The 16473-nt window shown below is 43.1% G+C and overlaps 1 protein-coding gene across 1 annotated transcript; it reads right to left on the reverse strand.

The window, feature by feature from the left end:
* Positions 1 to 759: 759 nt before the first annotated feature.
* On the reverse strand, positions 760 to 14682 carry tonsl (tonsoku-like, DNA repair protein). The gene is made up of 28 exons (XM_069662217.1): positions 14658 to 14682; positions 14448 to 14543; positions 13824 to 13966; positions 13456 to 13639; positions 13211 to 13340; positions 12865 to 13036; positions 12642 to 12756; positions 12392 to 12543; positions 12125 to 12277; positions 11824 to 11949; positions 11525 to 11723; positions 11377 to 11432; positions 11193 to 11282; positions 10781 to 10853; positions 10527 to 10690; positions 8707 to 8830; positions 8376 to 8617; positions 7759 to 8245; positions 7481 to 7683; positions 5595 to 5701; positions 5304 to 5460; positions 5143 to 5221; positions 4746 to 5053; positions 3370 to 3541; positions 2871 to 3046; positions 2668 to 2741; positions 2442 to 2575; positions 760 to 1269 (listed from the first exon to the last, which is right to left on the reverse strand). Exons 1-28 carry the CDS (start codon positions 14680 to 14682, stop codon positions 1067 to 1069), a joined length of 4344 nt encoding a protein of 1447 aa, XP_069518318.1. The 3' UTR covers positions 760 to 1066.
* Between the last annotated feature and the right edge of the window lie 1791 nt (positions 14683 to 16473).

A 16473-nucleotide genomic window follows, 5' to 3' on the forward strand; every position in this document is an offset into this window, starting at 1 on the left:
GCTATCTGACAACGATTTAGCTTCTTATTAATCTCTATAAACAAACATCTGCATGCTAACAGCTAACAATCCGTTCTAGAATGAAAGCCGTTCAGTGTTCAGATATCCCGACTTCCTCGAATGCATCAGAAATGATCGATCCGATCTCCGTTCAACAAACGAACGTTTTAAAGTAGTTTTCTCCTCTTGAGAAGGATTATATGAAAATTGAAGGTCAGTTATCATCGATCCACATGCTCAGATATTTATATTCCCTCAATCATTTGTCTGTTCCTTGTAACTATCATGATATAATGTTGGCGTATTGCTTTAGCTCTGGAGAATAGCATCACTATTACATTATAATAGTGTAAAGTACAGTGTTTGAAATATAACAGATCTGTGGCTGATCTAGCTTATTGTCCTGAGAGAAAAAGGCACGTTTTGCAAAAGTATGATCTGATGCAGTTTGTCAGTGGTTGTCTGTGCATTGGGCGGTGGTTGGATAGGAAGTTCATTGCTTATTCTGCAAGTATGAGCATTTTACCCACAACTTAACTCCCTTATCAGATGGCGAAGACTCACACAGATCACTCTGTCCTGTTTATAAAGATTGCAGCAACCATAATCTGAAATGGGTCACAGTGAAGTGTGTGAAGGGGCAGCTGTAAAACGAGTTCTGTGGTGAATGAAAAAATGGGCTGCTAGAAGACAAATGCGTCATTAGTCACTTTAATCGTTTTCTAAATCAAATCATACAACAGTTAAGAGGGTTTAGACAATATGTGCATTACAACACAAACACACCGAAAACATAAACTTTCACAGTATATATAAACATAAAAACTACACGTTATATATTTATAATGTATTTACACAGACTGCGGATGCCGTGTCAATGTGCTTTTTTTTTAACAAAGTTTGCTCCACTTGAAGATTTAAATGCGCAGCCTCAAGTTTAGTTCTTTTAACAGCATCCTTATAATAAAAAAAGTGTTCAACCTCTGATTTCACATGGCTCAACATTCAGTATCAGTGCTTCAGGTTCTGCTTTTGTCTCTGAAGTTTGTGTCAGTTTCCCCCGTCTTCACGAGGAGGCCGCCGCAGAGAGCAGACACTTACTGTTTCGGTCAAAGAAGCGTCCATCACGTGACCGGCTGTTGTCCCAGCTCTGTTTTAAGGCCTGCCGGTCCAGCTTGTTGAGTCCCTGAGAGCAAAGACGCAGATCCTGGACCAGCTCGGACAAACCGTCCAGAGCTGCGCTGTCCCAGGGGCCGGACACCTGACAGCCTGTGGGTGAAGCAAAAAGCAGGAAATCAGTGTTTACTTGTTTTACAACTGTGAAGGATCAACATGTAAAGTTAGCTTATTTTAGCAAACTAGGTGTTTTAAGTTTGTTAATTTAATGCTCTGTCTCCTTGAATATTGAAGTTGCTTCATAATAAACCTATAAAGCACATGTCAAAGCGAGTGTGAAAAGGAACTGGCAGTTAGAATTGGGCCAATAATAACAATAAGCCGTCTTAAGTGGCTTCTGTCTGACTGGCTGGTTTCTGAAAAGCAACACAAATCATATTTTGGAACTAGACCAAAAAGTGTGTAGCTGTGACACCTGATCCATTAACAGCATAGTTAAGTTATCCCCACCTGTCGTTCATATGGAGGCTACAAGCGGAAGATTCCTTCTTCTTTTACGCAAAGACGGAAAATTGCTTCGTTTAGGTCCTTCGTCTTGCGAGTAACCTTTTAACCCCCTATACCCCATCACGAGCACTCAGATCCTCTGAGCAGTCCCTGCTGGTCGTCCCTCGGGCTAAGCGAAAACTACGGGGCGATCGCGACTCGATAAATTCATTCAAAGCTCAGCTCAAAGCCCACCTCTTTTCCTTGGCCTTTGAAAATACTTAAAGCCGATTGAAGAAGTTTTGAAATTGTTCATGAGTATTTTGTATGTATGGGTGTATATCAAGTGTGTGTATGCATGTGAAATTGTATACTGTGGTGTGTCATATTCATAATCTGTTGTATCTCTTGCACTGTTTTATCTGCCACTGTCTGTTAAGCACTTTGGTCACCTTACGTTGTTTTAAATGCGCTTTATAAATAAATTTGACTTGACTCTTGTGGACATAACCGAACATCATTTAACATGTCAGTTAAAATATTTTATATCTGTTGTAGTTCATAAATAAGCAACCAGATATCTCGGAAGAATGATTTCTAACTTTTAAGGCAGATGCTAATTATCATATCTCTCACCTTTATAACATTCAAGTCAGAGAAAAAGACTGCAAGCAAGCAAACATGGATGTAAACCAAAAGATGTAAATGTTCTGTTAGGAAGACAACGCATTCAGCCATCTTTAGGCCTCAAGAATAAACACAAGATGTGTTTTATTAAAACAGCGCGTGTGCTCCTTACCTTGTCTTTAAAACCCCCTTATGAGCCAACACACCCTTACCTTGAAGATTTAGAAGGGTCAGAGGTCGACGAGCCTCTCTGAGAGCGTTCAGGATGGTGTTCAGTCCTGCTGAGGTTACAGACGGGTTTCCTGACAGGTTCAGACTCACGAGAGACGGACATGAAGGCAGACACCTGGAGGGGGAAACCAAAACAGAGAATGTGATCACTTATCATTGCACGGTAATTATGAACCATGTAGAAAAGTTACACACACGCACACAAACCTGGCCAAGGTGGTTAAACTGCTGTCCGTCAACCCGTTTGCTGCCAAACTCAGGTGCGTCAGAGAACACTCATCCTGCATGGAAACACAAATGTTTTGTTTGTACAATCCTACAGGTACAGTTAAACCTGTCAATCATTCCACACATGAATGAATGTTTTTATAATTAAGTTTTTGTGTGCAAAATACGATTCGTGTGTGTACCTGTGAGAGGACTTTGGTGAGGTGTTCCAGCACTGGGAAATCAGCAGGACCCCTACAGACTGCAGAGAGGTCCAGGTGTGTGAGACAGTGGAGAGGCAGAGTCTTCAATACCAGCTCAAAGCCAGTGGAGCCCAGTGCATTGTGGGATAGACACACAGACTTCAGGTGACCTGTTCCTGAGATCAGAGGATATTCCTTAATGTTTTTTCTCATTTTTAAACCCCTGAAAACATTTTATTTTCAAGCTGACACAGACTCTATGTTGGATTTTGCATCTTCTTTGCCTCTATTTCTGACAAATTAGAAATCTTAAATGTTAGTTAAACATTTTAACAGAGCTTTATTGATAATACAATAATTAGATTGTTTATTGATTCTGCCTAAGCTCTAATTTAACCAAACCACACACCACTTATTTCCTCCAATTAACTCCTCTCTTAGCTGAACATCTTGTGGTATTTTAGCGAAGCTGAACGCTTACTCAGCGGGTCGGACTTACCGGTTAGCGCGCTTGCTAGCAGAAGGCGATGCTGCTGCAGGAAGCGAGCAGTGAAGCCACAGGCCTGCAGAGACAGCTTGGCTAACAGAGGACAGCATGACATCAGACAGGACAGGGACTCGGAGACGCCGTCGCCCAGCGGGTTCATGCCGAGGTCGAGCTCCTCCAGGCACTGTGAGAGAGGAGAGGAGCACAAGCAGGATTTTAATGGAAAGGAATATTATTATATTATATTTATTATTTATTATATATATATTAGTTGATGTTTAAATGTGTGACCTGTCATTCACAGAGGCGATGGGGGGGGGATTTGGATGGTGTGTGAGATGAATTGTGTTTGGTGGTGTTTTTTTTCACACTGTGGTTTGTGACACTTTGAAAAGAACAGAGGGAGGAGTTGTGGCTTCATTGAAGTCACACTTGGAGAGGAGGCAAAGACTTCATTGAAGTCACACTTGGAGAGGAGGCAAAGACTTCATCACACTAACACTGCAGCCTTCACATTAAAATAATGATACTAATGGAGTGTAAAAAGTTCTGTATCATGGTCACGCTGACCCCTAGTAGACACTTTAAGATGTTTAACCCAAATAAGCCCCTTTGACACATGCACCGCACTCCTGAACAGGGGGCGGGGCGGCGGCGTATTGCAGCGAACAACAGACCGACAGGAGTATACTTCACTAGCAATGGAAAAAGAGACAATTGGCAATTATTAGCAGGTCTTCCCGGGTCTGAAAAACCTGCGTCAGTGCGCTAACTTTGGTGGGAAAGGGGTATAAGTTAATCTATCGTGGATGATGATCTTTTTGACAGATAAAAAAAGACAGGACAGAATTAGTCACCAAATATACTTGCTCGCCCCCCCCCCTCCTCGTCCGACAGGGAAAAAATGAGGGACATGTGTGAAAGGGTAACTTGAGAAAATTTCGGGTTCAGACTGTCCTGAAATTGTCAGGAAAATGTCAGAGGAGTGCATGCGTAGGGGCTTCAGTAACCCCAAAAAAACATTTTCGAAACCTACTCTTGTTCAGTCACGTATCTGTTGAGACATCCATTTCTGTTTCTCAGAATCATATTTACAACGTGGTTAAGATGACTCGATAAAGATGTCTGAAAAAAGATGACCAGAATCGTTCTTGCGGTGCTCAGAGCAGCGGGAAATATGTATCTTGAAACTAGTCTCGATTTATCTACAGATATCACCGTGAACAAGGTCGAGTGGGACTATATTTTGAAGGTTAACATTGGGGAGGGGGGTTCTAAAACAATTGGCTGCACATATCGAGACACTATCTGAACAGCTAAGATGATTTGGGGTTTAAAGCTACTATAATTAGGGTTAGGGTTAGGTCTCGTCCAGCTGAGCTCATTACCGGAAATGCAGGATGACTCTGTCCCTTCAAAGCGTTCACAGCCTTCTCCAGCCCCTCCCCCGTGACTTGACAGGCAGAAATGTCCAGCAACCGAAGCCGAGGCATGGTGATCGTCGTGGCGACCAGCTCGGGGAGAAGGTGGTCGTTGAGACGGTTGCCCGAAATGCGCAGCTCGGTGAGGCTGGCCTGCAGTTTGAGCGCGCGGAGGAGCGGGTTGAGGGACGACGGGGACAGGCTGAGGCCGCACACCGACACGGAGGAGGAGCCGTCCTGCACCTCGCACAGCCGGGTGACGCGCTTGTTCTCATCTGGAGGGAGATAGAGGGTTACAAAGCTTCATGATAGGTTATTGAAAAGTTAGTGTCTGTATTTTTGTGTATTTGTGTGGGTTGCTCACCCACTGCCAGGCTCTGACAGGCCTTCTTGTAGCGCTCAGGAAGAGGAGGAAGATCCCAGGAGCAAACTTCAGCCAGAACCTACAACACAACACACTCAAGCTATAAGTGATAAAAAGCATACAACAACCTTTATGTGAGCAGGTTATCTTAAGGTCTTCACCTCTTCATTGGTGTGCAGGACAGCCAGCAGCAGGTCCTGCGGGGAGAGCAGAGCCCCTTCCTTCTGCAGAGAGAGGCGAGGCAGGAGGCCACACTTCTGGTAGTAACGCTGAGCAGCCTGGTCACACAGCCAGGACACGGTGCAGGAGTCCGCCTCACTGGAACAGAGAGCGAGGAGGATCAGGGTATGTGGATAAAATGAGCAAAGAAAAAACAGTAAGGTCATCAGGGTCAAACTTACTTACTTACTTTCTTTAAAATGTTTGAAATTAATATAATATAAGTTACCAACCTTTGTGGAACTGGGATGAGGAAAACATCTTCCTGTACTCTGACCCTCATCCTGATTGGTGGAGGCAGAGATGTCGTCATGGCAGCAGCCACAGTTTGAGCTGGAGGCTGAAATAAATTGACAAATAAAACAACAATCATAAAAAAGCAAAAGGTTAGCTTCTTTAAAGGGGAACTGAAACAATATTACACTTCTAGGTTTGTTTACAGGACTGAGGGAGTGAACTGCCGAGTTGCATTATGGGTCATGTAGGCGACAGAGGATCAAGAATCTGTAGACCAAAACAGAGGATATCCCTGGCTTTGCTGAATTGATTTTTTAGGCAAAACGTGTCGAAAGTAACAGGTACCATTTGTTGGTATCTCCTCGGGCAAGGTTCAAAGAAAGCAGAACAGATACTGAGAGGTGACATGAAAAAAAACTGCAGACCACTGACAGGTTAGAGGGAATTGTCACCTTTGGGACATGGAACACCCTGAACAAGGTATATTTGAGGGGTCTGTGACATGGACTTGCCGCAGTACTTGCTTCCAGTGTAACACGTTATTCTGACATCATACTATCTAGATTATTTTCTCCCCGCTCCCATCGTCCTCTTTGCTATTTTCTTAAAGCATGTTATCATGTTATCAATTACCAACTGATAGTGTCTGCACTGTACAGCAGCAGCAGCAGATTGCACTAATCATGGGACAAGAATAAGTCTACCAAATCTTGGGCCACGTGTAGAGGCAGTTGACAATCAAGATGATGGCAGAGGATTTAAAAGTAAAAGATCAAAGTCAGTCCTTTTAAATACATGGAGCTTCATCAGCAAATATTTTCTGCTGTTATACATCTTTGATTATACAAAAGTTAGTTCCAGCCAAGTAATCCGATTGGATAAGAGGCATTCCATGAGTGCTGATATAGAGAACAACATCACTGGGACTTTTCACTCCGTGTATCACTCCGCCTCAGGTCAGGGGTTCTGAATACTGTTAATCAACATTACAGCAGACCGTCTACGCGTCTTATTTCACTGGTTGATGATAAATAAACAGATTAAAAGTTCATGATAAAAAACAGCTGATCTGTGGTGACCTGTAGACACAGAGTGCAGGAGAATGTTTGGGTTGCTAGGCAACAAAAGCCCAGTTTCAGTTAAGTGTGAAACTAGTTGAGTTGGTGGAGCAAAAGATAATAATCTGTTGTTGATTGTTACTGTTAACTACTATTTGCCGCTTCTTTAACTGTTGTATAAGAGCAATACCACACTCGAGGTTGTGATGTTGTACTGAATATCAGCACTGCTGTGATTATCTACGACCTTGTGCCTACAACCGAATCACAGCTGTGATGATATTCAACCGCTTTATCAACCGCTGGGAAATGTTCCTCACTGTGGTATCCCTACTTTACAAAGAGCAAAACATTCAAATAGACCCGCATCTAAAAATGTAACTAAACATACGCAGCTAAATCTAATTGAGTAAATTATGTTAGGTAAAGTTCATGCCTGAGTTTTGTCACACTGACGCAATACATCTTAGAGATATATTTCCTCCGGTGTGAAGCTGTGTAAAATGCAAAAAGAAAGTTGAGGTTCCAGAAAAAGCTGATGATATTTGAGCTGCAGCCGGGTCTGAAAGTGACACGACCTTCTTCCTCATCTCTCTCTCAATCAGCACCACATTCATCACTGTTGGAAGTTAATCAAGAAACAAGACAGATTCCTGACAAATGATGTTCCAGTTATGGCTCCTGGTGATGCAGCAACATTAATAACCCTGTAGACGTCCTGAATAAATAATGTGGAATCTCTCTCTTCACTTTGACTCTTTTGAACCTGAACTTTAGAGGAATATAACTTTCTTTCAAAGCAAGTAAGACACATTTTCCCTCACCTGCATGTGTATTTGCGGCAGAGGAGGCGTCTCCGGTCTCATGTCGTCATCATCATCTGTAATGGTGGGGCTGTGTGACCTGCTGACCTCTCGTCTGCCCAACCGGACCATCCCTGGCATCTGAGTCATTTTGACCTGATGAGGCTTCACAGAGTTCTTTTTTAGAGAGTGACTCCTGCTGGAGGAGGAGGGAACTGCAGGGCCTAGAAGAGTAAAAAAATAACATAATTAAGGTACAATGAGAAAAGAAAAGAAAGAAAACGTGGTCAAATAATCACCTCTGCAGGCCGATTCAGTGTTAAAGTGCCTGTTTTGGCTTCTTGCTGTCGAAGACACGGCGGCCTCCTCCCCTCTCATCCCATTCTGCTCCACCCGAAGCCTCCTCTTCTTCTTCGGCTGGAATTCCTCCAAATCGTCCTCCAGCCAGTCGTCGGCCACATACTCCTCCTCAGGAACCAGGGCTGACTTGCTGCTGGAGGAGACAGCTGGTGTGCTGGAGAACTGAGGCTGCGTCAGACCCTGGAGACGAGATTTGGCGCTGCCTAACCCTCGGATGGCACTGTGGTACTCCTCTCGTGCGAAGACAGACGGCGCAGGAGCCTCCCTGACACTTTCCCGCCCTGAGTTTGGGATCGAGTTGGCCTCCTTGTTCGGGGGAACATCCTTTTGACTCGAGGCTGCTGGGAAACTTTGCCTGGGGCGGACAGGGCGGAGAGGACTAACAGGGAAGTCGGGGTCATCGTCGTCTGAGGAGCTGCTGTTATTCTAAGGAAATCAAAAATACAAAGCATGTACTGTAACTTTAAATCTAAAGAATAAAGAGTCTCAAAAGAATAATTTGTGAGGATAAATAATATATTATGAATTAATTTCATTTAATTTTTCCAGATTTTACCCCATACAGGACAGCATCCTCAGTTCCTCTTGCTCTGTGTCGCTGTGTTGAGCCATTGCTCTGCCGCCTCTTAGGGCTGGCAGGCGCTGCGTTCACCTCCGAGTTCCTGTTGGTCCGGGTCCACTCTTGGCTGAGGGAACAGCCCCCTCCAGAGGACGACAGCGGCTCTGAGTTCTCAGCATCAAACAGCTGGCTGTCCTGCAGGGCATCGAATGGCTTGGCTGGGGCCGGAGCAGCAGGCACTGTGTGAGACGGAGATAAAGCTGCGTGTGAAAGGACATTTGAAAAGGCAAAGCGAGGCTAAACTGTTGTGATGATGAAAAGGCCTCACCTCCCCCAGCGAGCGCCCTCCTCAGCAGTCTCTCTGTAGTGATGCACTCCTGCTTGGTGTCCTTGTCCAGCTCTCTGCTGTACGTCCTCTGCCAGTGATGCAGGGTGTCCATGGCCGAGTCACCCTGATGGAGGAAGGTGAAAGCATGAGAAAGATGAAGAGGATAATTTCCTCGGGGAGCGAGTGTGATTTTATTACAACCAATCAATGATTTTAACTTCATCTGGGGTGAATATGTCTGTGAGTTTTACCCGCTTCCACAGTAATGAGAACAGCCCTCATTACCTCCTGTTTCTCAGAAAGCTTTTGAAAACGTTTAAAGTTTTGTATGAGTTTGATATCAGAGCATTTCTGGTATTTTTACTTAATCGTGGTTTGAAGAATTTTTCTGAATTCAGCTGAAGAGAGACAGGAAATGTGGGGAGGAGAGAGTGGGGGGTGACATGCACCAAATGACTAGCAGACAGGGAGTCCAGCCTGCGATCAGTGCTTCGAGGACTGTAGCCTCTGTACATGGGGCGCCCGCTCTACCGCCGGAGCTAAACCAGCGCCCGGGTTTGAGTAATTTTCCCATGCATGCAAGACGAGGAAGCTTTCATTAATAAAAACAAGCATACATGCCTTAATCATAATCATAATTAAGTCTATTTCATAGGAAATTAGTGTTTATTGGACTTTTGTACAGTGGCCCTGAAGTGCAAAACAAAATTACAAAGTCTGAAACACTTTGACAAAAGCTTGAGACAAATTTTCAAAATAAATTACATAAGCAAAACACTTTTACCAAAGACAAAGCAAATTTACATTTTAGAAAACAAATTTACAAGTGGCGAGATTTCTTACGGAAAGGGATTGTACCAAATTTGCACTTCAGGGCCACCGTACTTTTGGCATCACATTCTTATCTAAATGCTGTTGTCTGTCTGTATCATTTTTATTTGTTTGTTAATGGACTGCACTTATAAAGCACTGTTCTAGACTTTGCCACGACTCACAGCTGCTTTTATACTACATGTCACATTCACCCTTTCACACACTGATGGCAGAGGCTGCTACGTTAAGTGCCCAACTGTCTACCAGTCATCACATTCACACACTGATGGCCACGGGGAGCAATTTGGGGTTCAGTGTCTTGACACTTCCACATGTAGACTGAGGGAACTGGGGATCGAACCACCAACCTTCTGACTGAAGCTTTTATGATCTTGTGTTACTGGTGATTCTGTTTTAGCTAACCTACCTTTGTGTATCCAAACCAGTGCCTCTGTTACTGTAAAAGCAGCCTAATTCACACTGAGAAAAGAGATATTAAAGCTCCTATGAAGAACATTCGGTTTGTGTTGATTATGGCGACCCCTGTGGACAAAGTGGCACCGCTTATGTCTTTGCTGATCTTGTCCTTTAAGTGTGGAGGAAGTGTTTTTAACAAAACAATCTCATCCTTCTTTCTTTAAACATTCAGAAGTATTACTCGCTGTAAAACTTTGCAGTGGGAAACAGAAGAAGTTAAAGCCTCTTCTGAAGCCTACCACACCTCCCAGCAATGGTTACAGTCCTTATAGTATTTAAAATAACTATAAATATATAATCAATCTTCTTGCAGATGGTTTTGTTTGCTTTTGTAGCTCATAAAGAGTCATCAGTATTATTGCAGTCCATTTCTTAACCAGCTAAAAATGCCTCACAGAAGCTTTAAGTGTCTGTAGATACTGCTAAATAATCCTAAACCAGCTGTTGCTCAGGGTCACATGGTTTACCTGCAGTATCATGTGCTCTATCAAACAACAAACTGCTGTAATTTACTCGTACGCCACACACACCTTTGAGTTGCGCTGAGTGACAGAAGCCCCTCGTTCCACCAAGAGTCTTGCAACTCGTAAGTTGCCGCAAGCGAGCGCATCATGAAGAGGAGTCACTCCCTCACATAAGGGACCACCAGGATCGTTGATGTTCGCGCCGCGCTCCAGCAGCACGGCCACAACGTCTGCATCAGAGAGAGAAAAACTGAGGATGTGAGGTTTTTACCGTTTTCATAAAACGGCTTTTAAAACAGAGTTAATCTTGAGTCAGTTACCATAGTGACCGTGGTTGCTAGCCTCATGAAGAGGAGTCCAGCCGCAGTAGTCTCTCGGGTTCACTGGGTGACCCTGACAAACGGACAAGCAGAGAAATCGTTAACTCTCACACAGACCAAGCTGTCTGATGTTACAGTTTCTGTTTGCAGCCTTTTTTCTCTCCTCTTTGATCATCATGAATGTGAAATCCCTTCACATAAATAATTCAAGCCAAAGCTGCGTGAGACGTGTTTTTTTTGTGTAGTTTATTTTATAAAAACTGCAGCAACAGCAAGAAGCCCAAGAAGTTTGTTTTTCGACTTCTGCCAAACACAGTGCAGATATTTCACGGTTAACAGAGGATTTTATATGAATTTCCTGGATTTATTTGTTTTGCTTTCTATTAGTTCTGATTCTGAATGTTTTTCTCACCTGTTCTACGAGATACTGGACCTGCTTCAGGTTTCCATCTATACACGCTCTGTGCAGGGACGTCTCGCCCTTCTCATTCCTCTTGTTCCACTATAGAAGGAAAAGGGATAAAGAAAGGAAAGAAGGTAAAACACTGAAGATTTAAGACCTTTCTTATAAAAAGTGAAACTGATATTTGACTCACCCTTCCTGCCTTCCTCCGTCCAGATACCATCTTGTCATAACCCTCCAAATCATCATCTAGAAACCAAATGATAACTCGTATGAGACAAAGGTAATTTAACTGAATATTTAGACTCGATTTGTCTTGAGATGTAAAGACAACCACCTACCTGAGTCTGAGAGAACCACGTCACTGTCATCCAGAGGTTCACTGTTGTCCATCTCCTCCTCTTCATCCTCCTCACCATCACTCCCATCTGGACTCCAGCCCTCAGCAGCACACAGCTCCTGCAGCCTCGCCTCGGTGTCGTCAGCCTCCGATGTGCCGCATCGTCTCTGGGACGCCAGCCAGAGACGCAGCACGCGTTTCTGTAAGACGGAAACTAATAATTAGAAGCGACTATTCTTTTAAATCCAGTTTATTTTCCAACATATTTATCGCAACTTTCAGCTACTTGTTCCTCCTCACCTGTAGTCTGGCCTGCCCAGACTTCTGAGCGCAGTGTAATGCTGTACTATAGCTGCTGTTTATATCCTCCGAGGCACCGCTGCTCTCCTCCTGAGCTGCTGCGATGTTCAGCCAGGTGCTACACTCCTGATTCAGACAGAAACACCTTTAATCATATTGGTCAAATCAGGTCTTTTCCCACAATCCTAACATGACTTAGCCTGTCCATATTTCCTATGTGTATCCATTAAACCCACATAGATTTTATGGCCATTAAAAAAGAGATTGATCTTGAGTGAGGATACAGATGGTGCATACCAACCTCAGTAGAGCTGCCCTGTCTCAAAGCCAGCTCCTGTCTGTAGTGCTCCACGGCCTTGCTGTGCTGCCGCAGGTCTGCGTAGGTCGCAGCCAGGGAGACGTGGATGACAGCCAGCTCCCTGGCAGGCTTTCCCGACGCCTCAGCACCCTTTAGCTTCAACACACAGAGAACACAGCTTAACAGAATTAATCATGGAAATATTTTTGAACATTGGAGAAGAGTTCAAATGAGGTTTGAGTAAATATTTAAATACTGCTTTATTTTTACCTGAGCCTGATATGCATCCAGAGCCTTGCTGTAGCAACCGACCTTACAGTAAAGGTCCCCGAGCTGCTCTGCCAGCCCCGCGGCCTGATGGGGGCTGAGTCTCTTGCCCTGATCCTCACCCAGCTCTTCCTCTAATTTACAGCCTTGATCAGCTATAAAATCCAAACAAGTCACGCCATCAATCAGCTTTCCTTATGTGAAGAAATTAGTGAACACCAAAAAGCATGAGTGCTTAAACAAGCTTTTTCACCATATTTGAAAGATTTCTTCACCGCCTGCCGGTCGATTGGCTGCTGGGAACCGAGCTGGAGAGCTTTCTTCAGAGATCGTCTAGCCGCAACGAAATCCCCCAGAGACAGCTGCACCTGTGGATAAAAGACGCAGTGATTTCACAATGTAGAGCCACAGTAACAGAAAATATGTTAGCAGGTTGAATTATTTTTGTGAGAGCTTATTTAAAATCCAGCTCATGCCTTGCCGATGCAGTGAAAGCACTCGCTTTCGCTGAACTTGTCCTTGATTTTCCTCGCACACTCTTTGGCCTGTCCGAGGCAGCGCACGGCGTTAGACTTTTGACCGTGACGGAAGTAGATGTTGCCCAGGTTGAAGTTTGCACGGTACAGATCCTCCAGCAGCTGGCTTTTCCTTTACACGAAGACATCGGGGAAAACACAAATAAGATTACCTTACAGCAGTTAAAGTCCTGATAAAGGTACGGTAAGTCCTTTGTTCACTTTCATTAATGAATACAAGGAAGAGTTTTTCATCTTCCTACACTCTCTCAACATTAAGACATGGTACTATTCAGGTTGTTCTTACTCTGCGATAAAGACACTGCGTCGGATAAACTCGCTGCAGCGTTTGGGCTCCCCCAGATGATCACAGACCAGCCCAAGGTTGAGGAAGAGACGTGCCTTCATCTCGCTAATCTCTCGCCCTGACACAGTCCCTGGGTGTAAAAGAAAATTTAAATATTAGAACAAACATGAAATATAAAAACCAAAGCACCAGATTATTTAATAAGCTATATAAAATCCCAGAACAAATAAACAAAGAGTGCAGACCTTCGAGACAGTCGCCCACAATGGCCAGGCTCTTCCTGAAGGCGTCCTCTGCCTGCTCTAAACTGTTCCTTGATTGGTCAGATTCATAACGGAAGAGGTAGGTTCGACCAATGGTGGCCAGCGCCCTTTGCTCCTCAGCGTGATCTCTGACAGAGCGAGCCAGGTCCAGGTGACACCGCTGGTGCTGAAGAAGAAGAGTACATACAACGCCTTAGATGCTTTCTAAACATTGTATGCTCGAGTATGAACCTGCATGTTGTCCCCTACATTTGAATTACTGCAGTTCTCATGTATGTTTGAAGAACATGTTTAATTGTTACAAAAGCATTTTTGAAGTCCTTTTGAATAAAGCAGACCAATCTACTCACTTTAAGCGCAGCCTCAATGTTCCCCATCTCTGCGTAGCACTCTCCTATCTTTCGATTGGCCACAGCTCGTCCAATCACATCGTTGAGCACCTCGGAGAGAGACAACTCCTGCTGGTGCTCCCTGATGGCAGCCTCATAATCACCTGAGATGCACAAGAATCAAACAGGACATAGTGGCTTAAAAAGCAAAATAAAGTATAAGTCACTAAAACACTTTCAAAATAAAAGGAACATTAAATTAATAGTAGCAATATTACTGTGGTTATGCAACAGAAAGAATATTAACTATATCCAAAATAGTGTTGGTGTGATGGGAACTAGGGCAGGAAATAGAAAAAAGGCTAAATGAGTAGATGGAAACTTGAGCCGTAATGAAACAATTACAGAGAAGAAACATAAAGAGACACATACACAAAACATGCAACAGAGAGACTGTAAATCTGCATGATCTGTACATATTAATGCAAACTATTCTTCATCTTTTCTTAGCCCTGTATTGTATGGGATATATGCTTTCTGCACAGATTCCTATGACTAAAAAATTCACTCAATAGTAAATTTAAGAGCACATATAATGCAGCTGGGCTAAAAGGATGATGCTATTCTATATATAAAAAGACTTACCATTTCTAGACAGCAGCTCTCCAAGCTGGTTGCAGATGCTGGCTTCCTCTCTGAGGTTGTTGCTGTTCTGCGCTTTGCTCTTTGCTTTCTGCAGCTCTGCACATCAATCACAAATTACACTTTTATTGATCAATGGTGTGAGCAATCGAAACAAACTAGGTTAACAACGTGTTTCAACTAGCATCACAGAGAACGTTAATTAACACTTACGTTTTATCTCCCGTGCAGAGCTCATCTTTACTCAGCTTCCTCTGAGCGCTGCTAGCTAACAACGAGCTAACTTACAGCTGGAAGTGAATGACAAACAGCGCTTCACTTTAGCTTAGCGCGAGAAAGCAGAACAGAAGCCAACTGTCGAATCATAAACCACCCAAAACAAACCACATATTCACTTCATTTTCACTGACACACGTCTCTGCTTTTCCACCTATGCCACCGCTGTCATATATGTATCCGATCGTGTTCGGCGACTCTTTAAATAGCGCTACATAATAAACAATTCTGTAAACATCCTTTTACTTTAGCCACTAGAGCACAGCAAACTTTACAAAGCCCCGCCAGTACTGCGTCAACCAATAGCTTTACTTTAGAAGAGAAAGTAAATATACCCTGATCTTAGACTGCCAGGCAGAAATTTCGCGTCACTCTTTGGGATTTGAAGGTCAAATATCTACTGCAGCAAACAGACCCGATCCTCTGATATACTCTAACGCTTGAACATAGTTCATTTCATTTTTTACCGTTTCTGTAAAAGATGTAAACTACAGCTTCAGATGCCATTCTGTCTGACAGACTCAACTTAGGGCAAAGAGGCCCGCTATTACAAAAGCGACCGTTTATTGGCTATCGCCAGAGGGTGACGTAGTTCTACATAGAAACGAACTGAAAAGAGACAGGAGACTCATTTCAGGTAGATTTCTGACAGCAAGCGATTCTTTGTGCTGTCATATTCCACACACAAGGCTCTTTTACAAGCCACGAGAGTACTGTAACCATTGGCTGTCTATTTTTATACAGTGTATGGTTGTAATGAAGACACCACATACAGAAGCAACAATAAGATGGTTGCTCCTGTTGTCAGGTCTGTATGTGGGACAAGTCAAATCAGGTAAAATGATAGAAGAGGTAAGATTGCTTTTAATGCCGGAGTCAGTTTTAATTTGACAATAATCACATGAGTTGAAGATAATTAATGTTTAGCAGGATAAAGTAATAATTTGATTATGATTTCTGTGTTTTTTTAAAAGATATTTTTAAATGAGGCTACTGAAAGCTTAAGCAGTAGTAGCAGCAGCCATGTCCTGAACCTTAAAATATTTGAATGATTTGAAACAAATATTTGTCATATAAAAATGACACAGTTGGAAGTCCAAATGATAATGTTCTTTCTCAATTAAACCGACTGATATTTTATCATATACAATGATAGGCCTGTTGCCTGATTTAAGCTCGTCACAGGTGTTTTCTGTTTCAGTTTGTTTTAAAGCCCCTGTGAGGAGTTTTCACTGGTTATGAAACAGACTGAAATTAATTCTGATTACTATATATGACCTACAAAAGCAAACCAGACCATCAGCAATAAGATTGATTATTTCTATAGAATTATTTTTAATGCCTGAAACTGCTGACGGGGGGTAGGTGTCAGACGAAGCGATTAACTGCACGCTTTTGCAACGCCTTTGTTTACATTTTCCAGGGCAAAAAATTTAAGTGAGTGACACATATGACAACCACCACTTTAGCATGTACAGGACAAAATCAGTGTAGAGATAAGAGGTATGGCTTTGTCCACAGGGGGCACCAAAATCAACACAGACCAAAAGTTCCTCACAAGAGCTTTAAATAAGTAATGATAAATGTTAGTAGGAAAGTTGTGTTTCAAACACAAGTACAAGGACAAACCTGTTCCAGAGATTTATACATTTCCCATCAAACAAAGCAGTGCATCTATGCTTCTTTTTCTCTATACAAAACTCTTCCAACCACTGATGGAAAAGCTCACAAGGTCAAGGAAGAACGTGAACGT

Source organism: Semicossyphus pulcher, unplaced genomic scaffold (genome assembly GCF_022749685.1).
Source record: "Semicossyphus pulcher isolate SPU_LCO1_2020_fin unplaced genomic scaffold, fSemPul1.0.p SCAF_14, whole genome shotgun sequence".
NCBI lineage: Eukaryota > Metazoa > Chordata > Actinopteri > Labriformes > Labridae > Semicossyphus > Semicossyphus pulcher.

Bases quoted from the DNA above. Each gene is read 5' to 3' on its own strand.
- tonsl (XM_069662217.1), bottom strand. From the start codon at position 14,682: ATGAGCTCTGCACGGGAGATAAAAC. The intron at 8,831-10,526 runs GTGTGTGTGGCG...TTCCTCCATCAG, and splicing joins TCACTCAGCGCAACTCAAAG to GGTGACTCGGCCATGGACAC. The intron at 8,618-8,706 runs GTGAGGCCTTTT...CGTCTCACACAG, and splicing joins GAGGGCGCTCGCTGGGGGAG to TGCCTGCTGCTCCGGCCCCA.